This window comes from Neovison vison, chromosome 11, assembly GCF_020171115.1.
Source record: "Neovison vison isolate M4711 chromosome 11, ASM_NN_V1, whole genome shotgun sequence".
Lineage (NCBI taxonomy): Eukaryota > Metazoa > Chordata > Mammalia > Carnivora > Mustelidae > Neogale > Neogale vison.
The window spans coordinates 85,374,131-85,399,300 of record NC_058101.1 but is presented as its reverse complement, the minus strand read 5'-3'; the positions used below and the strand labels follow the sequence as shown (position 1 = coordinate 85,399,300).

The 25,170-nt window shown below is 35.7% G+C and overlaps 1 protein-coding gene across 1 annotated transcript in view; it reads left to right on the top strand.

The window, feature by feature from the left end:
* Positions 1-25,170, top strand: part of FAT4 (FAT atypical cadherin 4) — a 178,769-nt gene that overhangs the window by 127,402 nt on the left and 26,197 nt on the right. The window contains exons 8-10 of the mRNA XM_044224026.1: positions 5,567-5,817; positions 8,052-12,401; positions 23,573-23,677. Coding sequence (XP_044079961.1) covers positions 5,567-5,817; positions 8,052-12,401; positions 23,573-23,677 — 4,706 coding nt within the window. The remainder of the gene's footprint in view (positions 1-5,566; positions 5,818-8,051; positions 12,402-23,572; positions 23,678-25,170) is intronic.

Sequence of the window (25,170 nt, the reverse complement as noted above, 5' to 3'; positions counted from 1 at the left end):
CAGAAGCACAACGTATCAGAAACTCTTAAGTTTTCCCCTTTCTCCTTTTGGCATTCAGCTTTCTTTTAATGGTATTGCCTTGCTTTCTTCATCTCCGTGTGCTAGCCAAGAGTCATCCTCTCCCTCTATACTCAGTCAATGGACAAGTTCTCATGTTTCTTCTTTACTAATGCCTCTGGCACCCATTCTTTTCTGTGCGATCTTCCTGCCAAGATTTTGGTTCAGCCCACAATTACATCATGCCTGCACTATTACAATAAAAATTAACTTTCTTCCCTGACTCTGGTTTCTAATCCCTCCGATCTATATACCACACTGTACTGCATGATTTTGGAGGCTTCACTATGTCCGAGGCACCCTAAGTCCTGAGGACTTGGACCATCTAGCTACCACAAAGAGAACAGTTCAGTATAGGAGAGAATTTTGTAATTTTGTAATTATAGTATAGTGACAAGTGTGTAGTTTAAGCACAGAAGGAGTGGAGAGAACGACGTACTCAAGGCTATCTGAAGAAATCAGTAGAAGCTTTGGGTAATTAATGATTTTTGGAGAGACTGAGAAGTAGCTGATCAACGAATAAGGGATGAAAGTCCTTCTAGGCAAAGACAGTAACAGGCGTAAGGTCAGGGAACACTGCAGAAGCATAGTGTCAGGGAAGCAAAGCTGCTTGGCACGGTTGGTGTGGGTGAGGAATGGGCCTCGTATACCACATGAAAAATTCACTCTCCTCTCTGTATCTAACGGGAGAAAAAGCTAAAGTGTTTAAACTGGGCAATAACATGACTAGTTTACATTTTATGGTAATTCATCACTCAGTGTTGTAGGAAGTGATCTGGAGGAAGCCAAGCCTGGGTCAGTGTGTGAAAGAGCAGTGGCAGTAATCTGAACCAGCTTGGGCATCCAGGGGCTCAGCTTTAACAGTGATACCCCCTTCCTCAGAGTCTTTCAGCTTCCACTTTGCTATGGCATAATGCCCAGTCTCCATATTCCGGTCACTCCATAAAAGGCCCCAGTTTATTCTGCCCGAGTCTTCAGCACATGGCCTAACTTGCAGGCTCCCTGGATCACTTTCTGCTCCTGGGGAAAGAATCTGTGCTTTCCCAAGCCTTACAGCCTTGTTCAGGTTCTTCTGTGTCCTAGTTCAGGGTTCTGTGAACTGTAGTCCGCAGGCTAGATTTGGCCCAGTGCCTGCATTTGTAAATAAAGTTGTATTGGAATAAAGCCATGCCCCACTCATGTACGTCTTGTCCACGGCTGCTTTTGTACTTCAGTGGCAAGTTGAGTATTGTAGCAGAGCTCTTCTGGCCTCCAAAGCCATATGCACTAACACTGGCCTTTTACAAAAAAAAATCTGCTGACTCCTGACCTGGAATAGCTTTCTCCCTTTTCACCACTACTGTAAGATGGGTAGCCCCTTTAAAATCCAGCTTCAATTTTGCCTTCCTCAAGGAAAGCTTTCTTTTAATCATTCCACTCAAAAGCAGTCTCTGCGGCTTTCAAAGACCTAGAGCAGTGCTTCTGGACAGTTTCATAACACTCAAATGTATTGCCTGGTTTTGTACTTATTTTTCTTTCTCTCTTTCTTCTATCTAGCATGTAAGCTTGAGGGCAAGATTTGTGCCTTCTAATCCATATGTCTTTTAGTCTGCCTATCCATTTAACACAGTATGTAGGTGGATTATAATAGATTATATATGACAGATTATTAAATTATAACTACATATGTATATGTGCTCTGTTATGTGTGTAATCCTAGACTTTTAATTCTCAGAATGTACCAATTACAATTCCAAATGCATTTCACATGATATTACATTCAATATTCAAGACTATGAAGTGAAAAGAATGTATATGTGATCCACACTTTATAGGTGGAAAGAAAAGGCTTAGCAAGGTTGAGGAATTTAATGAATTGAAGTGTTATGAGTCAGGTGAAAATTCATGCCCAAGTGAATTGTGTTTCAAAGTACAGTCTCTTTAACTACTACTAAATTATCATATTCTAGTAACATACTGCACAGTGTTGTATGATTCTAGTAGATCTCAGAAAGAGGCAAAAAAAAGATTAAAAAATCAAATTAGGGTATTTTAGCTTTACAAGTACAAAAATTATTGATTTAGATTGTAGATAATAATGATGTCAGTTTACACCAATAATTTTTTTTCCAATTTATTTATTTTCAGAAAAACAGTATTCATTATTTTTTCACCACACCCAGTGCTCCATGCAAGCCGTGCCTTCTATAATACCCACCACCTGGTACCCCAACCTCCCACCCCCCCGCCACTTCAAACCCCTCAGATTGTTTATCAGAGTCCATAGTCTCTCATGGTTCACCTCCCCTTCCAATTTACCCAAAAGCACATACTCTCCCCAATGTCTATAACCCTACCCCCCTTCTCCCAACCCCCCTCCCCCCAGCAACCCACAGTTTTTGTTTCATGAGATTAAGAGTCACTTATGGTTTGTCTCCCTCCCTATCCCATCTTGTTTCATGGATTCTTCTCCTACCCACTTAAGGCCCCATGTTGCATCACCATTTCCTCATATCAGGGAGATCATATGATAGTTGTCTTTCTCCGCTTGACTTATTTCGCTAAGCATGATACGCTCTAGTTCCATCCATGTTGTCGCAAATGGCAAGATTTCATTTCTTTTGATGGCTGCATAGTATTCCTTTGTGTATATATACCACATCTTCTTGATCCATTCATCTGTTGATGGACATCTAGGTTCTTTCCATAGTTTGGCTATTGTGGACATTGCTGCTATAAACATACGGGTGCACGTGCCCCTTTGGATCACTACGTTTGTATCTTTATACACCAATAATTTGAATTAACATTTCTTATTCTTTAATCAGTAACACATTTGCTGATTTGCATTGAATCAAATCAATGTAAACCAATGCTACATTGACATCCCTTAAACAAAAAGAGTCTCCTTCAGCCTTAGCCAGCAGTAATTTCTTATCTCCATTGGGTCTGCTCAGGCTGCTTTTTACCTCTTTTATACTGTGGTCCAATGGACCAGGTGTGTTGACATCATTAAGACAGAAGTTCCAACTCTAGATTTACCATTTTTAGGTGGTATGCTTTGTTGTGCAACTATATGAGTCTCTCTTAGACTCAGATTCATCTATAAAAAAATCCAAAACAAAACCAAAGTGTCAGGATTGTTTTTGCAGTTAAATGAGAGCATATATAAAATGCCTTGTAGTGTGCTCAGTACATACAAAGAACACGGTAAGATGCTGCAAATCTTTAAAGACAACATAGATGTTTAGATGTTAAAAAGATAGCACAAAACCCAATCTAATTGAGTTTATTCCTTAGAAGAATTTAATGTGGACCAGAGAAGGAAAGATCTCCATATAGGGATGAGAACCAAACCAAGACTGAAGTGATAGAGGGAAGGCAAACCTGGGCATTTATCTTTGCCATCTATCCATTGTGTCCCTTCTATCTGTGTGTGTGTGTGTGTGTGTGTGTGTGCATGTGTGTGTTCATGTGTGCATGTGTGTTTTAATTTATAAGTATAAATTGCATGAAACTTGTATTATAGATATTATGAAACATTACAGAACATTTCATATTTAAAATCAACTTTTGATATACTTTAGAATCAGGTAGTCTAGAAAAAAATCTTATTTTAACATAATTTATTCTTTAATATTCAAAAATAGTAAAGATGCTAATTACTTTTACAGAAATAATCATATGCCCCATAGTGTGTATAATAGCATAAAATAAAGAATAAGAATTTATAGTACAAGATTTCATTATGCATTATTTCATTAAACCTGGACAAGAACTCACATCATTTACCTTTCAGCACATTGCTCTTTCTTTATACACCATGGTCTTGTCATATACAAAAATCCAAATCTAAATTTGAATGCATTTTTCATTACTCTAATTTTATTTTTATTTGCGAATGATTGAAGGGATATTTAATTTGTAAATAAAGTTGTATTGGTCTTTGCTCTTTGCTGTCAAAGAGCTGTAAAAAAGTTTATGATGCTGTGAATTACTCTTTTTACCCTATGAAGTTATTTGGCAATTTCTACATCCACTGATGTAGGGAAACAGGATTCCCCAGAATAAAATCACTCAATTCTCATAATTCAGATTCTTACAGAATTTATTGAAGAGGTAGAACAATTTGGTTACCTCATAAGTCTGAATTTCTAACTTTAAGAATTTAGTTATAAGCCTCGGATATTTTTATTTTGACAAAGTAGCTAGATGTATAGTGTGTAAAGGCAGTAATTATACTGTATAAAGAGTCACTTCTGGTCCAGGAAAAGCTATTCTTATTTACTCTTGATCCTGGCATGTGGGTGTGCCAAGAAGTGTTAAAAATCCGAGTGATATCAAGTACTTTATAAATACTGAAGTCATTTCTCAGCCAAAACTCCCTCTCTACTTTTTTTTTTCCATTTTGCTACCATTTTATAGGACTTCTGTTTTTTAAAAAATATCAGCTCCCCAACAGTTCATTATTTCTCTAAAAAAGGATGAAAATGCTGAAATGTTTGTTTTAAACTGTGAGCTTAATGGAAGGAATGTACACTCTACTTGCTGCAATGTAGGCCTTTTTTTACTGTCTCTGGTAGATACTTACTGTTGCTATGTTTTCATGGGCACAAACCAAACTATAGAAACATGCAGTCGATTCCAACAAGGGCATTTCTTTGTTGGCATCAAGGAGAAAACTTTTTTTTTTCTTTTTCAATTTATTTATTTTCAGAAAAACAGTATTCATTATTTTTTCACCACACCCAGTGAAAAGACATCCATTTCCTTGCCACTCTCCAGTCTTAAAAAAAAATGGGCCACAGCCAGCTTCTGAACCTTCAAGCTTAGCTACTTCTTTTCTAGCTTCTTCTTTATGAAGAAGAGGGAAGCTATTCTCAGTGGAAACTCTTGCCTATTAACCAATGTGGTTAGCATCAGAATACCCATGAAAATGTCATACCTCTCCTGACAGCAGGAAAGAAAAGCATAGCCATATGAGGAATGACAAATGAGAGAATTAGTAAGTAGGAATGTCTTTGTATAAATAATCTGTTCTTTAGTTGTTCTGGGTAGTCAATGGATGTCAAATACAGTGTCTTGTCTTTAAAATAAGATCTTCAACTGATCTCTGGTTTATTATGGTACACAGCAGAAAAATAACTTTTAGATTCATTTAGCAGATGTTCATTTGTGATCCTGGCCACTAACCACAATATTAGAGCAAGGCCCTGGTTTATGCTTTCAGGTTCACTTATTTATAACATAATAGTCTTCTGGGTATATTTTGGGGCCTTGCATGATCCAAGAAATTTATAGAACTTGTGAGGACCTGCTTGAGCTCACTAGACATTTCACAGTAAAGATTGTCAATTAGATGTTCACATAAAATTTGAAATATTTATCTTCTAGCCATATTCTTTAACTGTTGTGTGATCATACATCTAGTGATTATTTTTTTACATTTCTGTCTCAGTTTTTAAATTTTAGTGAATAGATGCTACAACATAATAACCAGAAAAAATCCACCCATCTCTGCTCTCTTTAGTTATAGGATCACTGGTGGAAACTCTCAGTTCACCATCAACCCATCCACGGGACAAATCATCACAAGTGCATTGCTAGACAGGGAAACAAAAGAGAATTATACTTTAGTTGTGATTTCCAGTGATGCTGGATCCCCAGAAGCTCTTTCCAGTTCTACCAGTGTGCTCGTCACTGTGACTGATGTCAATGACAATCCGCCAAGATTTCAGCATCATCCATATGTTACACACATCCCGTCTCCTACTCCTGCAGGTAATGAAGCCAACTCCGAGGTCTCATGGATTAATGCAAACTATATACATTGGGCATTTTCTATAAATGCATTTCTGTTACTTTTACATGAATATTTCTGATATAGCCTAGGTTTGGAAATCCTCTAAAATCCAGCTCGTTTCAACTAATGAAACTGAAGGAGTATGGAATCTCAAATTAATTCTTTTATCCTATGCCGGTTGTGTTTAAAGATTTTATAATTGCTACATCTTTCCTGGTACTTATTTTTTAATATTACTTGAATATTTTCAGATGACTAAAGCCACTTTGTATCAAGAAGAGTTCTGCCCTGAGATATTATTTGTTTGTAAATTCCCTGAAAGGAGGGACATTGTTTTGTTTCATTTTGTTTGTTTCTTTACTTTTCTTTCTCTCTTCCTCCCTCCCTTTCTTTCTCTCTTTCTTTCTTTCTTTCCTTCCTTCCTTCTTCCATATCCTAGCACTTGAAACATCTGGGAAGTAGTAAGCATTCAACTATATTTGTTGATAGAAAATAAATATCTGGGGCGCCTGGGTGGCTCAGTGGGTTAAAGCCTCTGCCTTCAGCTCAGGTCATGATCCCAGGGTCCTCGGATTGAGCTCCACATTAGGCTCTCTGCTCAGCAGGGAGCCTGCTTCTCCCTCTCTCTCTCTGCCTGCCTCTCTGCCTACTGTGATCTCTGTCTGTCAAATAAATAAATAAAATCTTAAAAAAAAGAAAAGAAATATTTTACTTCAATCTTTCATAGATAGGTTTTCAAAAATATTTAATAAGTGAATACTTCTAATGAATTCTTCTTATTATTATTTTATTGCAGTTTTGGTGGATGAAGGTTTTATGTTAGTTAGTTTATGAAGACATTAATGACCACTTTCATATGACAATATGCATTTTTTTTCTTCATTTAAATTCAGTTTGGTTCTATTTGCTTGTTTATAAAGAATGGCTAGCTCTCTTAAGAACTGCACAAATAATCTGCCATTTGTAATATTTGAGATGCATTTCCAAACAGGAAAATATACAAATATAGGTCAAAATTAATTTGATCTGCCTTGCTTTAAAATATTTTTAATTAGAAGGAAAAATAAATGGATCCAGGTTTTCTCCTCTCATTGATCTTTGATCTTATATTCACTTGAGAATGTCAAATTGATATCAATTCAAAGTATGAAATGCATAAATTTTTGTGCCAATTTTTTATCAAAAGGAAATGTCAGTATCAAAGTCATATATGCTTGATGAAGGCCTTTAGCTGAAATGATGCTGGCAGGCATGATTCTAATTACATCTAATGTGTGGTGATGCAATGTAACATCCCCTATAAAGGCTGTGTATGTAAAGCTGAAGCATCTTTTCCTCATTAGACTTATTATAATTAATCAGAATCACTAACCTTATTAAAAGTCTTTTCACTTTTGTCACAAACTTTACTGTAGGAGTATGAGTGCAGGTTTGGAAAAGGTTTCTGAATGAGTATATCAAAAACATGTCCTTATGGCAGTTTTTCTGCATATTCCTGTTATAATCCTCCTGTTACAATCTGTTCTTTTGGCACTCGTCCCAAGCACTAACTTTTTGAATCCAAATTGAGTCCATTCTTCCTCAGTGCTTATTTCATACTACTTTATAATTGTTCTAATTGATTTCTGGAGATATATATATATATATATAAAATCTCCATGTGATAATAGCTCACAGATAAAAGAATGCTACTAAGAAACAGTGGATATAAAGAATCAAAATAATTTTCTAAAACAAATTAAAAATTTTGTTGACGTGATTACCTATATGACAATTCGAAGATGTCTTAAGACATAACAGAGCAATTATCTTTTCTCATTGGGTAGAAACAGAGCTTTTAATAGACTCCTCTAATATCATGTTTGTTGGAAGTTGTGTTATATACAGATTTTCCTCCTAGGAACTATAATTCTGAATGATTAGGCATTGCTCTTCCCTGTGCTTCTCTCAAAGGCATACTGAAAAATATTAAATCCAGTAGACCATATGGGTTTTAGTTAGAAAATGGCAGGTCAGTCCCTGAAGACTACCATTAAATAGATTTGACTTGGGAACTTCAGAGATAATATAGGAGTTACTGTTCTCCCCCAGTAATCATGAGAAAGTAAAGTGATATTAGGGAGAAATATAATATTTTGTATACATTAATCTACTAGCAAATGTTTTATTTGGATTTCATGTGATTGTAACTGCACACTTCCTCTTTTCATAGGTTCCTTCGTCTTTGCAGTTACAGTCACAGATGCTGATATTGGACCCAATTCTGAACTGCATTATTCTCTTTCGGGTAGAAACTCTGAAAAATTTCACATTGACCCACTGAGAGGAGCTATTATGGCAGCTGGACCACTAAATGGGGCTTCAGAAGTGACATTTTCTGTACATGTAAAAGACAGTGGCTCATTTCCAAAGACAGATTCTACAACAGTGACTGTTAGATTTGTGAACAAGGCAGATTTCCCTAAAGTCAGAGCCAAAGAACAGACTTTCATGTTTCCTGAAAACCAGCCAGTCGGCACTCTTGTCACCACCATTACGGGGTCCTCCTTGAGAGGAGAACCTTTGTCCTATTATATTGCAAGTGGAAACCTTGGCAATACATTCCAAATCGATCAACTAACAGGGCAGGTATCCATTAGTCAACCTCTGGATTTTGAAAAGATACAAAAATATGTCATATGGATAGAAGCCAGGGATGGAGGCTTCCCTCCTTTATCCTCTTATGAGAAACTTGACTTAACAGTCTTAGATGTCAATGATAATTCCCCAGTTTTTAAGGAAGATCCATTTGTATCTGAAATATTGGAAAATCTTTCTCCTCGCAAAATACTTACTGTTTCAGCAACGGATAAGGACAGTGGACCCAATGGACAGTTAGATTATGAAATTGTTAGTGGTAACAAAGAACACAGTTTCACTATTAACCATGCCACTGGTGAAATTAGAAGCATTCGGCCATTAGACAGGGAAAAAATATCACAGTATGTGCTTACCATAAAGTCTTCAGACAAAGGCTCCCCTTCTCAAAGTACCTCAGTAAAAGTCATTATTAACATCTTGGATGAAAATGATAACGCCCCTAGGTTTTCTCAGATATTCAGTGCCTATATTCCTGAAAATTCCCCATTAGGATACACAGTTACACGAGTCACAACTTCTGATGAAGACATTGGTATGAATGCAATCAGTAGATATTCTATAACAGACACAAGTCTTCCATTTACAATTAATCCCAGCACAGGGGATATTGTAATAAGTAGACCTTTAAATAGAGAAGATACGGACCGTTACAGAATACGAGTTTCTGCACATGATTCTGGGTGGACCGTAAGTACAGATGTGACAATATTTGTGACGGACATCAATGACAATGCTCCAAGATTTAGCAAACCCTCTTACTACTTAGATTGCCCTGAACTTCCTGAAATTGGCTCCAAAGTGACTCAGGTATCTGCAACAGATCCTGATGAGGGATCAAATGGACAAGTGTTTTATTTTATAAAATCTCAGTCAGAGTACTTTAGGATTAATGCCACCACCGGAGAGATTTTCAATAAACAGGTCTTAAAATACCAGAACGTCAGTGGCTTCAGTAATGTGAACATCAACAGACATAGTTTTATAGTGACATCTTCAGATCGAGGTAATCCCTCGTTACTTAGTGAGACAACAGTTACCATCAACACAGTGGACAGTAATGACAATGCACCACAATTTCTTAAACCTAAATATTTCACTCCGGTCACCAAAACTGTTAAAGTTGGTACTAAGTTAATCAAAGTTACTGCAGTAGATGATAGAGATTTTGGTGTGAATTCTGAGGTGGAATATTTGATTTCTAATGGAAATCAGTTTGGAAAATTTAAGTTGGACAATAGTACAGGGTGGATTTCGGTGGCATCTTCACTCATTTCTGACTTGAATCAAAACTTTCTGATCACTGTCACTGCAAGAGATAAAGGAAACCCTCCACTTTCATCCCAAGCCACCGTTCAAATAATTGTCACCGAGGAAAACTACCATACACCTGAATTCTCTCAAAGTCACTTGAGTGCAACCATCCCAGAAAGCCACAGTATTGGGGCCGTAGTCAGAACTGTTTCTGCAAGAGACAGAGATGCAGCCATGAATGGCTTGATTAGGTACAGTATTTCTTCAGGAAATGAAGAAGGCATTTTTGCCATCAATTCCTCCACAGGTGTATTAACACTAGCCAAAGCTCTTGATTATGAGTTATGCCAGAAACATGAAATGACGGTTAGCGCAACAGATGGAGGATGGGTTGCAAGAACTGGTTACTGCAGTGTGACTGTAAATGTGATAGATGTGAACGACAATTCTCCGGTATTCTTTCCTGACGAATACTTCCCTACTGTTCTGGAAAATGCTCCAAGTGGAACAACAGTCATCCACTTAAATGCAACAGATGCTGACTCTGGAACCAACGCGGTGATTGCATACACTGTACAGTCATCTGACAGTGACCTGTTTGTCATTGATCCTAACACAGGAGTCATCACCACTCAAGGCTTCTTGGATTTTGAAACCAAACAGAGCTACCATCTTACTGTGAAAGCCTTCAATGTCCCTGATGAGGAAAGGTGCAGTTTTGCCACTGTTAATATACAATTAAAAGGGACGAATGAATATGTGCCTCGCTTTGTTTCCAAACTTTACTATTTTGAAATCTCAGAAGCAGCTCCTAAAGGTACTATTGTTGGAGAAGTGTTTGCCAGTGACCGTGATTTGGGCACTGATGGGGAGGTACACTATTTGATTTTTGGTAACAGCCGAAAGAAGGGTTTCCAGATCAATAAGAAGACTGGACAGATTTATGTTTCTGGACTTCTGGATAGGGAAAGGGAAGAAAGGGTATCTTTGAAGGTGTTGGCCAAGAATTTTGGTAGCATCAGGGGTGCAGATATCGATGAGGTCACTGTAAACATCACTGTGCTTGATGCCAATGACCCACCCATTTTTAGTTTAAATATCTACAGTGTTCAGATCAGTGAAGGAGTCCCCACTGGGACTCATGTGACATTTGTCAGTGCCTTTGACTCAGACTCTGTCCCCAGCTGGAGCAGGTTCTCTTACTTCATTGGATCAGGGAATGAAAACGGTGCCTTTTCCATTAATCCACAGACAGGACAAATCACTGTTACTGCGGAATTAGATAGAGAAACTCTACCTATCTATAATCTCACGGTTTTGGCTGTTGATTCAGGGACCCCTTCAGCTACAGGAAGTGCCTCCCTGCTAGTTACCCTCGAAGATATAAATGATAATGGACCTATGCTGACCATCAGCGAAGGTGAAGTTATGGAAAACAAACGGCCGGGAACTCTGGTGATGACCCTTCAGTCCACCGATCCCGATCTCCCTCCCAATCAAGGTCCCTTTACCTATTACTTGCTGAGCACAGGTCCTGCTACCAATTATTTTAGTCTGAACACTGCTGGAATTCTGAGCACAACCAGAGAGATTGACAGAGAACAGATTGCAGACTTCTATCTGTCTGTGATTACTAGGGATTCTGGTATTCCCCAAATGTCTTCCACAGCAACCGTGCATATCACCGTTATAGACCAAAATGATAATCCTTCCCAGTCTCGGACCGTGGAGATATTTGTTAATTATTATGGCAATTTGTTTCCTGGTGGGATTTTAGGTTCTGTGAAGCCACAGGATCCAGATGTGTTAGACACCTTCCACTGCTCCCTGACTTCGGGAGTTACAAGCCTGTTCAGTATTCCAAGGGGTACTTGTGATCTAAATTCACAGCCGAGGTCAACAGATGGCACATTTGATCTCACCGTCCTTAGCAATGATGGAGTTCACAGCACAGTCACGAGCGATATCCGAGTTTTCTTTGCTGGATTTTCTAACTCTACAGTGGATAACAGCATCCTACTGCGTCTCAGTGTTCCAACAGTAAAGGACTTCCTGACTAACCACTACCTTCATTTTCTACGCATTGCTGGCTCCCAACTGACAGGCCTGGGGACTGCTGTGCAACTTTATGGTGCATATGAGGAGAACAATAAAACGTTTCTTTTAGCAGCCGTGAAGCGGAACAATAATCAGTATGTGAATCCCAGTGGTGTAGCCACCTTCTTTGAAAGCATCAAAGAGATCCTTCTCCGGCAGAGTGGAGTAAAGGTAGAATCTGTGGACCATGACTCATGTATTCATGGCCCATGCCAGAACGGAGGGAGCTGTATAAGAAGACTGGCTGTGAGCTCTGTATTAAAGGGCCATGAGAGTCTTCCCGTCATCATTGTGGCAAATGAACCTCTGCAGCCTTTCTTATGCAAGTGTCTGCCGGGTTACGCTGGTAGCTGGTGTGAAATAGATATAGACGAATGCCTTCCATCACCTTGCCACAATGGTGGGACCTGTCACAATTTAGTAGGAGGATTTTCCTGCAGCTGCCCAGATGGCTTCACTGGCAGGGCCTGTGAGAGAGATATCAACGAGTGCCTGTCCGGTCCATGCAAGAACGGTGCTGTCTGCCAAAATGTTCCAGGAAGCTTCAGCTGTGTTTGCAAAACTGGATACACAGGTATGATGGTGTTTGGCTCTTTCCCTAAGACTTTAGCTGTGTCAAGTATATCAGAAATCAGTGGATTTTGTCATTTTTTAATGATTTTCTCTAACAACGGGCATAATTGTAGCTCATGTTTCAAACACTCACTACTGGCCGATGCTGTTGTAGGCACTTTATCTGTATTTATTTCATTTACTTCTTACCAGAAACCTATGAGGTTAGGATAATTATTTTCCAGTTTTTACAGAAAAGAAGCTGAAGCAGAGGGCAGGTAAGTCAGTTTTCTGAGGCAACCCAGATTTGCCACAGCGTCAGGTGATAAGCCTACACAGTTATTTCCAGAGTTTGAGCTCTTAGTCAATCTGGTAAGTGTCTTGTACAAGAGCAAAACGGGTATAATATCTTCAAATGGGAGTGTTCCAAAGTTTAAAGGACATACAATGTTTAAAGCCTAAGACCCAGACTACTTTATGTCCTAATTAACTGCTAACAATTAGTGCTGTTTGATTCTTCTATCATCACCACTTTTATTATCTTTTAAGATCATTGTCATCATTATTACTGAAATATGATCCACACTGTCACAACAGAGCAAAAGCAGTATTTCAAGATTGAAATTAAAACGCCTTGTAATGAATACTGTTTTTCTGAAAATAAATAAATTGGAAAAAAAAATGAAAAAAAAAAACGCCTTGTTATTTCTACTGTCAGGTAAAAAGCATAATAATAGCCAACTTCTTCGGTAAGCCACAACAAAACTGAAGCATAATTAACCTTGGCATTTTAGAAGCATAATAAAATATAGGACAGCAAATACATTTCACTAGTCTTTGGCATCTTAATAAGATATGGTGTGCAAATTACAAATATCTCTATTGGTTTCTACATCTATCATTTATCTACCTATCTACCTATCATCCATCGATCTATCTATCTATCCAAAATCTATTTGTTAGCTGATCAGTTGTTGGTACACCTTCAAATGTATATAAATATTATGCTGTTAATAAGCTTGAGGAGAGAGAAAGTTTCTTCTGTAATTTGCGTGCTCTACAGTATTGGGCCATATATATTAGATTAGATTGTTCTGCAGTTTACAAACACAATTTAAAATACCAGTGAGATAGGTAAAACTAGGATGTATTTTTTTTTAATTTGGTAAATAGTTCACAGAATAGTACTTCAAAAAGAAGTTTTTATAAGAAAATACATTTGGCAGGATGTCTAGGTGGCTCGGTTGGTTAAGTGTCTGCCTTGGGGTCAGGTCATGATTCCAGGGTGCTGGGATCAAGTTCTGCATTGGCCTCCTTGCTCAGCAGGGTGCCTGCTTCACCCTCTGCCTCCTGCATGGGATCTCTCTTTCTGACAAATAAATGAAATCTTTTTTTTTTTTTTAAAGAATATATATTTAGCGGGCGCCTGGGTGGCTCAGTGGGTTAAGCCGCTGCCTTCGGCTCAGGTCATGATCTCAGGGTCCTGGGATCGAGTCCCGCATCGGGCTCTCTGCTCAGCAGGGAGCCTGCTTCCCTTCCTCTCTCTCTGCCTGCCTCTCTGCCTACTTGTGATCTCTCTCTGTCAAATAAATAAATAAAATCTTTAAAAAAAAAAAGAATATATATTTAGCTATTTTATTTTTTAAAGATTTCTTTATGTATTTGAGAGAGAGAGCATGCATACATGGTGTGGGGAGGGGCACAAGGAGAGAATCTTCAAGCTGACTCCCAATTGAGCGTGGGGCCCAACCAGAGCACAATCAGATGACCCGTGAGATCATGACCTGAGCTGTAACCAAGACTTGGACGCTTAACAGCCTGAGACACCCAGGTGCCCCATTATATTTTTAAAAAGGTGCCCATCATGTATATACTTATGGTTTTATATTTGAAGAATCGAATTGATTGATGGTGACATAAAGCAAGTTTGAATAAGTCAAAGCAGAACATACAAGTTTTGCCTACTAATAAAATAATATCCTTGAAATATAAGTGAGGAAAAGGAGCAGTAATAACATGTAAAGAAAAGAATGAAAGGATTTTATACTATTTGATTTAACTGTAGCTTTTGGGAAGTCATTTAACCCTGCTAACCTTCAATTTCCCCATCTGCAAAATGAAAATAATCATAATTATCTTTTTAAGTTTATTGTAATAAAATAAGATAATGCTTGTAAAACACCTACCAGAGTGTCCAGCATTCAATAAGTTGCAATGAAATTTAGTAGTATTAGTAGTCATGCTAAGTAGTGGTAATAATATAGGTGTAGCACAGAGTTTCTACAAAGACAAGAAACCTCAGTGGCACAAGGTATGAATCTTACCTAGCTGTATTCCTCGCATCCTGAACAATAGGGCTAGATTCATGTAATCAGTTCAGAATTTCTAGAAAATTATCCTTAGTCTTTCCCGTTCCAACCCCCAAAATTATTGAGAATTGCTGAGAATTCAGCAATAAAGATTATCTCTTTGTCCATTTTAGTACAATACACTCATTCACACATAGATTTAAAATGAGTTTATACTTAGTCCTAGAGTGAAAAATGTGTGAAGGCATTTGGTGGTAGATAGAGAATAGGGGAGCTACCAATGTGTGAGCAAAGGTCCCATATGCTGATTTCAGCATAAATATTGCTTTGTGATTGGGCATAGAACAAATTCTTCAACATAGCATCCTTCTAGTTTGTTACTTTCTTTGATTTGTTACATTTAAATGTACATTGCATACTTTTCTAAATGTAGTAATTGAAACTTTTAGGAATTCCCCTCTTTTCCTTATGAAATATGCATAACATATATGAAGTTGCTATTTAAAGCCCTGCTTAAAGTTCTTTACATCATAGACACTATTATTCATTTAGTAATTCATTTAGTTCTTCTCAAAATTCAATGAAACTGTATTATTATTATTAAGGCACAAAATATTGTGTCTCTGATGGGTTAAAAGAGATTAAATAACCTGCCTCCAGTATGGCACAGAACGTGGTCTAAGTAGGTTTTTATTGTGAGCTTAGCTCTAGAGCCTCTTTTTATATGTATGTGATTCTTCCTCACACATTGGTTTGTATTTGCTATGGAGTATTCTGGCAAGCCCATGATATCTTTAAGAACTTTTGTCCACTATCCTACTGGATATGCACAAAAAGTGTATGAGATAGTATTTTGGTATGAGATTGGTCAAGAACTGAAATTACTTCCAGACTTCCAGGTAAGAAGGTACTTAATGCTAAGAAATAGCTTGCAAAATCTTTAAACTGACTAAGAATGAAGTTTGGGAAAGTTCACCAATAACCTCAGCAATAAGAACACTGTAGGTATTTCAAGAAACCACTGCCAGTCATCTTGTCTACCTGCAGTCCTGCAATGAGCGAGTTCCAGAACAGTCCCTGCTTTGTCTTCACTCTTCAAATGTCATTCAGCTCTCACCCACTGGCAGAATCTAAGCCTGAGCCCTCCTGGAAAAGATAGTTTCGTCACTTCCAGGTCGTGCAATACAGGATAAGAATGATGCTGAGCGTAAAGAGATAATATCTGATATAGAAAGAATGTAGAAAATTCAGCTTACATTCTGTGACTCCAGAGCCAGAGCTGCCAAACAAAGATCGTAGATTGTAACCTCTTTCTGTTAGGAAAGTTACTGGAAGTTACAAAAGTAAGTTGAAATTACTATGGTAATTTTACATACTGCCCCTCTTCAGAGCTCATTTTAGTCTTCATTCGCACAGCTGATCAAGAATGATGTAAACAAACAAAGTTGAATGATTAATACAAAACTATTTTTTTAATTCATGTAATTTATAGTTTTAAATCCTATGTGCATAGTCCTTCCAGTAAAACTAGGAGATAATTCAAGTCTGATAGTTTTATTTCTTCATTTTGTTTTATAGGAAACAATATAACAAAAAGCATAGTGACAAAATCTTAATCCATACTGAATGTATTGTTCGAATGTCTTTATCTGTTTAATGTTCTTTGTAAAGGTAATCCCTGAAGAATCATTTTGAGTTAGTTCTTCCAGGTAGTCTTTACCAGCAAACCTCACTCAGAAAGATGGAGTAAATGCGTCAAGACATCTTAAAGTGGCTAATCAGAGCTAATGAACCATAAAACAAAACTCTTACTTAAGCATACGTGTACCTCATAGAATGAACTTTTTAAAATATTCAGTCTAGTTAGCTTTATTTTTATTAATGCTAATTAAGTGCTAATGCTTTAGTAAAGCTTTACCCAAGCCCTATATATACTGAAATGTGTTTTGGACATCAGAACTATTTCCAATCATCTATCTTCTATTTATCTTTTTGAAATTTTACCTGTACTTTTTCAAGGATATTTAAAGTCTATAGCATTACAAACTGGAACTGTGAGATTTTCTTAACTTTATGTTTTAAATAATCCTTAGCTATTACCCCATAACACACACACACAACCACCACTACCACCACTGTGTGTGTCACATAAATTTAGAAACTGCTCGAAAGATTGGAAGAGTGAGTGACTTATGCACTGATGAAAACCAAAAATTTTATCCTAAGAATCCTACAGGGAGTGATTGTTAGCTGAACAGAGATTTTAGTGTGAACATCCTATAAAGGCATAAGTACAAAAATGAATATTACAGAACTACAATAAAAAGATATGAAGGGATATAGTTATTACCACATTGCCACCAGTATATTCCTGAAATATGAATTTATCATATACATTTTTAAAATTTTATTTTAAGTTGGTAACCATAGGATCACATAATACATGTGAAATAAGGAGTTTTTTAAATGAGTGAGTGATTTAGAAAGGACGAATTTTGTTTCTATAACTTGTGTTTCTGATCTCTTCTTCTTAGTTACTGGAAAAAAAATTAAAAGGAAATTGAAAAAAAAATACTGAGACTTCACATTCAGTAACAATCACTTTATGTTTCATTATTAAAAAACTGTTCTATAATTTAATTTTATATCATAAATGGAGCTTTGATTCACTGTAATACAGCATGTTAGAAAGAATGAATTGATTTAATATAGTATAGGGCATGTGAAAAATTACTTTTGAGATTTTCACAAGGTTTAATAATACCAGAAATTACATTATTGTCAACATACCTTAGTAAATCAAAAGAAAATATCTTTCATATTATTCATGCCTCAGAAGTTCAGGGGATTCTGGAGAAAATTAGCAAGTTAATAACTACAAATCCAGTATTTCTTTTCCTATACAAATGACATTTCTTGCACTTAATAGAACACTAATTAGAAAGCACGACTGTAGTCAGTAACCAATTATCATTTGTCTTCCTACTCCAGGTATGCACTGCTTGTAGCACAATCCTGCATTAGGTCTTTCAGAGGAATAGATGGTGCTGTAAAATGCGGCATGTAGATAGAGCTTACTTTCAAATCTGGGTCTCTCCTAACAGAATTAGTTCATAGCCCCTTTAACCTTTCCCATCCACTTTCACACATCTGGATGCATTTTAGGTGTGTCTTTTGGAGTAATGCCAGTGTTTATTACCATATGGAGAAGTTTTCCTATGGTCTCAAGTAAGTCCTGATATTTCAGGGGAGGATGAGATTTGTCCATTCATCACTTTTATGACATTTGACAGTAAAAATAAGAATTTTTTTCCAGACATATAAAGTTATATACAGGTTGTACATAGTAATTTTACTGAGAAACTTGGCAAGCATTTGCTTTTGTGAAGATGGGAGTCGTAACTGAGCCATTCTTTTAAAATCACAAGTTGTACGTGAATGTTGTCCGTGATCATGTGATCAGAACACCATAGAATATAAACAAAATCTAGTGAATAGATGGGAAATGAAATTTTCTGTGAAATACAAAAGAGTGGCTCATTTCTTATATTCATTGCTTTTCTTTAAAATATAATTTTCAATTTATGAAAGTATTAATAAGAGGCTTCCAGAAGCTTAAATTCTTTTTTTTCTGCAGAAAACAAACATATTTGTAAGCTTATGGATTGTATGAATGTCATTATACATCCTCATCTGTAGTATCATTGAAATTGTATTTGTACATGTTTTAAAATACAAAAGAAAAACAGTTTTTTTTCCCTTTTGTTTTTCTTACTAGCTCCTCTTAAACATGATATTTTTGCTTTCTTTTGCTGTAAAAAACATAATACTATTCGATTAGGATTTTTAGATGAGCTATCTTCATAGTTCTTTGCACAATAATAGGAAACATTAGCAGTGTGATAAAACTACTTTCTGCTAAAATAATAAAAAAGTTTGTAAGCATAAATATTCAGAATAAATAACATATATGTTAGGAAATCATATTCATTAATAATATAATCAACTTAGATATAAATTGAACTTTGATAGTTTCAGTCTCCCTTCTATCTATGTATAAATGCAATAGATCACTGGATCATTGTTGTGATCCAGTATATGTAATATATTCTAAGAATTATGTGTAATATATGTAATATAATCTAAGAAATCATCATATTCTCATAGGTGTTCAAATTTAACAGGTGAGAATAAATTTAGCTCTGCTCTACATAATCAGCATTAAAATGTTCTCTTGGAATGAACAGAATTCAAATGTACAGCCTTGCTGCAAAGACCACAGGTGATCACAACAGATTCAGTTTATGAACTCAGCATACCTTCTGCCCCAAACATGAAGATAATATGCTAAATTTCTTTTGTAAATTTAAACTATAACCTTCGAAAGTCTGTGGATACACTGGCCTCCCATGATCCGTTCATTTTGTTTTTCAGTAGTTCTCATTCTTCAAGTTCTAAGAGCTTATACTTCTTGAAGCACACTTCCTTCCATCTATGATAAAAAATTTATATCAACACATTAATTGATGAATATCAGAGCAATGAGACCAGTTTATTCTTGTAAACAGCTGCTATTAAACATATCTTAATATGGGCGCCTGGGTGGCTCAGTGGGTTAAGCCGCTGCCTTCGGCTCAGGTCATGATCTCAGGGTCCTGGGATCGAGTCCCGCATCGGGCTCTCTGCTTGGCGGGGAGCCTGCTTCCCTCTCTCTCTCTCTCTGCCTGCCTCTCCGTCTACTTGTGATTTCTCTCTGTCAAATAAATAAATAAAATCTTTAAAAAAAAAAAAAAATAAAATAAAACATATCTTAATACAACATGGCTTTTTGTGTTCCAAAGATACGGTTGCATTTTGTTGTGCAAGCCCTATCAGTATACTTGCAAGCCTCAAGACTCTGACAAATATTGTTAATTGACTTGCAATATTAAGTTAGTGACCTAATTTTGCCTTCATGGTGCACCAACACATCAGATTTTTTTGTAGTAGAAGCAAGTTCGAGTAATTGAAACTGCTGCATTCTCTGATAAACATTATGCCATTAACATGAGACTTTAAGCAGATAGATATGTGGAGAACAATACAGAATTTGCTGCTGACTTCTTACTGGATAATAGAGCATGAACTTTCCAAACCCTAGAAATTTGCATTTCAAGGTTGTCCTTTAATTCTTTGTAAAATTATAACATCTTTCCTTTATATAAAACAGTCTTTTTAATAGTAACTTAAATTACAAGACTGGATTTTCAAACCGTGTCTTTGAATCTGGTATGGCAAACTCTTTGAAATTCACTAATTAAAAAAATATACTCATCAAATGGAATACCGAAACCAAATTTTTGAGTGGTAAATAATTTATATACTCTAACACCAGCATATAAATATGACTATTTTTCTCAAACCCAACAATAAATTGATTTATTTAACTCCGAGCAGAGTCATTTTTTTTTCTTTTACACTTTTTTATATCTATCTTCTAGAGAAAAGTGAGAAAATAAAGCCCTGGCTTAAATTAAAATGCAAAATGAAAGGTTGATTTTTTTTTTCTCTCACTAATGTCTATTTATATTGTTGTATACTGGAAGAATCAGATTCCATTGAGAATTTATTTCAATTTTCGAAAGAAATTCATTCTCAAGCTAACATTTTCTTAGTCTATAGCTTCTTCTGCCATTTCCATAGTTTTATGTTTTAATATTCAAGAAAGTCTTACTTAATTTGGGTTTCTTTCCATCCTTAATTTTGGACTAACTGAAACAGCCTATAGTCTATATTTACATTAAACACAGATGCCTATGTTAAATTCTAATTTTGGAAGAGTATGATAACCAATTTATACAAATTACACTAAACTTCCACATAATGTTCTTTTGTTGTTACTATTTAAAACAAAACTTTAAAAGGCAGTCTTTTCAACAGAATTCAAAAGAAGATATATTTGAGATTTATGGTATCAAAGGCTTGTGATTTTATACACATATATTTTTTTCTTAGTGAACATATATGTCCAAATATTTGCATGACTTTTCATGACAGTGCTCCCTGAATTGGTTACTCTCTGTTCCCTGTTTCAGTCTTCCAGAAGTAGAGTTGTAATTTTGCAGCCTGCTAACTTGTTTTCATAATATTAGACTAACCACATATAAAGTATATTAATCTATGTCTAGCTGATCCTTGAACAACACAGGTTTGACCTATGCAGGTCCAGTTATATGTATATATTTTTTGATAAATACAGTGCTACAGATGTATTTTCTTTTCCTTATCATTTTCTTAATAGCATTTTATTTTCTCTAGCTTACCTTATTGTAAGAAGACAGTATTTAATACATATAGCATACAAAATATGTGTTAATCAGCTATTTATGTTGTTGGTAAGGGTTCTGGTCAAAGAAGGCTATTTGTAGTTCACTCTTGAGGGAGTCAAAAGTTATATTTGGATTTTCAACTACTGGGGTTGGCTTCTTTAAAAACTCAGCATTGTTCAAGGACAACTGTACTCAATACATGCTACTTTTAATATAATTCTAAAAGAAATTTTCAAAATAGAAAAATGAAACCTTACTTAGTCCAATAGCACATGTGAATGCTCTTATAGTGGAAAAAAAAATGCAAGGACTGGATGTGACTTTCTTGATAGCAAATAAGTTACTAAAAGTACAGCCAATAGGTCTTATTTATTCTCCATTGAGCAATACTAGTACTAATGAAAAAACTCCATTTCTCTGGAGGGATCTGTCAGAAATCCAGTTGGAAAACAACATAAGAGAGAGTCCTATGACAGAGCATCTCTCTGGTGTGATATTGTACAAGCTTATAATAAAGTTGTTCTTCCTGTTTCTCAAATGTAACTCATTACTACAATACTTAAAACCTAATTTCTGTGCCTCTAGATTGGTAACTTGTTTATTTTCGTTATTTCCCCCTAGAATGGAAAGGTATTCTAAATATGTTACCATTTTGCCTTGTAAGGAAGTTCCCAATTTTATTTATAAAGAAAAAAATGTTGTTTATGACACTGTGATGTAGAGAAACATGTTTAGTTAACAGTGTCATGGGGTCTGACTCACGCTTATAATTTTAAACTAGAACAACTGTGGCTACATAATCAAGCCACAAAAACAGAACTGAATTAAACAAAACTTTAACTATGTTTTAAGCTTAGTAATCATGATGAAATGGATTATCTATGCTCAATATTAAGTCTAGTTGTGCACATAAAACTTATATGTTTTCATAAGATATTTAATAAAAGCATTAGTGCAATCATGCTAAGAAATAGAAAATAGCTTTACAGAAACAAACTATTTAATTAAACAATTAACCCCCATATCAATTAATAGAAATAAACAAAGAACTCTATAATGTCTCATTGTTTCTGGGATTTGGAAAACTAGAAATTATTCTAAGAAATAAATTATTGAAATAATCTAAAATTTATAGAAAAGTGGCATTAGAACACATTTAGATTTACATTAAAAAATTACCACCACCACCACCGCGGAAACAAATAGGACTGGCCATTTACTCTACATTGGCCTACCTAGAGGTTGGCTATTCAGTTACAGCTTTGCAAAGCCTGGATATGGGAGCAGACCTACACTGGTCTGTGCCATAATTTTATAATTTCTTTGGAAAAATATTAGCCTTCAAAAGACTTTTCTTCATCTATGAAATGTAAATGTTTTCTGTTGCTTGGATTAATCTCCCCCACCGAAATGGAAATGCAATGTTCTGACACTTACCTGGTGTGTGTGTGTGTGTGTGTGTGTGTGTGTGTGTGTGTGTGTGTTTTGACTGCCATACCCTATCTTCTAGCCTTCCTGGTAAGTAATAGGCACTCAGTCAATATTAGTTGACTCAACTTGAGATGACCTATGAGGATATTTTATAAACTGAAAAATATGATGGTTAGGTATTAATGTTTTAGGAAAAAGACAAGGTATACATAACCTGTAGCCAAGAATAAATCTTAAGAATTGGAAATACGTGGGGTGCCTGGGTGGCTCAGTGGGTTAAGCCTCTGCCTTCGACTCAGGTCATGATCTCAGGGTCCTGGGATCAAGCCCCACATTGGGCTCTCTGCTCAGCGGGAAGCCTGCTTCCCCCTCTCTCTCTCTGCCTGCTTCTCTGCCTACTTGTGATCTCTCTCTGTCAAGCAAATAAATAAATTAAAAAAAAAAAAAGAATTGGAAATACGTGATGTGTTTCCTGATTTCTTACTCTGTTTTATAACAGATATGTGTCAGTGAAGTGATAGTTCTTGAAAGTGAAAGTATTTTAGTTTGACAGGCTAAATGAAGCCATTGCTTACCTTCAAAAAATCTGAGTTGAGGAAATCTCTACAGTGAGAATTTTACTATAAAATTTCAAATCTCATTATAGAATTGAAAAAGGAAGTAACATTGACAAGAGAAAATAAATTCAGTGAAAACATTTAAATATGTTCACCATTTGTGATTTTCCTGAAAATAGTAGTTCTTTCCAAGATGTAAATTTCCTAACTATTTCATGTAAATTATGTAAATTATTATAATTATGTAAATTATTTCCTAACTATTCTAATGCACATCTTTACAATAGGATAACTAAATAAGATTTTGAACTGAGAGGTATTCCAATTTTCTCATGTCAAGTGAAATATTCTTACATTTCTGTTCTCTAAGATATGATCTCTCAGAACAGATTTTTAAATTTTTTTTATTTTTTAAATTTGTTTTCAGTGTACCAGAATTCACTGTTTATGCACCACACCCAGTGCTCCGTGTAATATGTGCCCTCCATAATACCCACCACCAGGCTCACTCTTTTACATATGGTTATGAAGTAATGGTATTAATATGTTTATGCATAAGATTTTTTTAACGAGTTTGATACTTTTCAGGTAAAACGTGTGAATCTTCCGTCAACTACTGTGAATGTAACCCCTGCTTTAATGGTGGTTCCTGCCAAAGTGGTGTGGAGTCATACTATTGTCATTGTCCATTTGGTGAGTACAGTTTAGGTGTTGATACAAAATACCAATCTGTTTTGGCTCCTGGTTTAGCAATTTGATTTTATCGTGGCCATGAGTGATTAAGAAAATATTAGTTGTTTTACACAGGAGGTTTTAGCAAAATGAAATTATAAATGTTTAATATTGTTTAAAAAGTTTACTACAGAAATGCCATTGAATGCCATCGAATATATTGCTTCAGTTACTACTAGAAAAGTAATCAACTCAAGATAATTGAATTTGATGTTGTCTCCTCTGGACATTTCCCCTCAAATATTTATGGATGACTTCTTTTTAGCCTGGAACCTATCAAAGAAAAAAATCTTTTAAGCATTATCTGACATCACTCTCTATTTAAAATCTTTAAGGATAATTAGCCAAAGTGTTTTCTGTTTTGTTTTGCTGCTTTTCGTTTTTACATTAATTCAACCACTTCTAATAGAAGGATTCAGTAACTGGATGTGCAGTTTTCATGATATGCTTTTTCTAGATACTACCAAATAACTAATCATAATTCAGACTAATGTGTTCTTTTGAGAAAGAGAGTTATTAAAATTTTTCTGTACACATTTATATTTATCCACCATTATGTAATGGACTAAAAGATTCCTTTCAGATCTCACTTAGATGTTACCCGCACTGGGACAGCCAAGGACTCTGAGAATAGCTTTGGACAGAGCTTTTATTTTAACTTGGATTGTTTCATCAGTTTGTGATTACTACTCTACAGTTTGAAGGATACTTTACCCTACAATATATTATTCATCTCCAGATGTCCAACAGTAATTAGAGACCCTATCTCTCTCCATAAACAAGAGAGGAGAAAGATGTTTTTCTAGTCTTTCCTTGAGCCATCACTGAGCTATACGGACTTTCAAAAGGGACTCTCAATGTACAGTTGCAAATAGAGCTTCAAAAGAATCTGAGGTTTCTAGTAATAGTAAAATGTAGTGTTAATTCATTTTGAAATAATTCTGTAACTGTACCTGGTTTTATTTTTAAAAAGCACAACATCAATAGAATGGTAAAGAAAAACAGAATTTAAGTATCTAATTGTGACCAATGCATTTTAGCAATGGTTCTGAGGCCGAGAAATAGAGAGCTTTGTCTAAAGTCAAAAAATGAAAACAAAGCAAAACTACCCCAAGATGATATAGCGACTAGAATACAATTTTATTTTCAGTCCTGTATGACATTTACAGTATCCTGCTTTTTAAAATTTCTCTGAGGTTCTCACCAACAATGCCTCTGAAGCAGTGAAAAGCAGATTAAAGTCAAAATAAGCACAACTTTAGATCTCCCAAAACTTCTTTCACTAATCTCTTATAATCCTAAAAGGTGCTGCTTTCCACAGATAACCACGAGCAGGTTTCATGGTTTAACTTGTGTTTGGAATGAAAGATAAAGGGGTTGGAATAGAAAGTGGAAAAAATTAATTTTAAGTGAATGAAGAAAGGTTTTTACATTTTTAAAGATCCTTTACATTG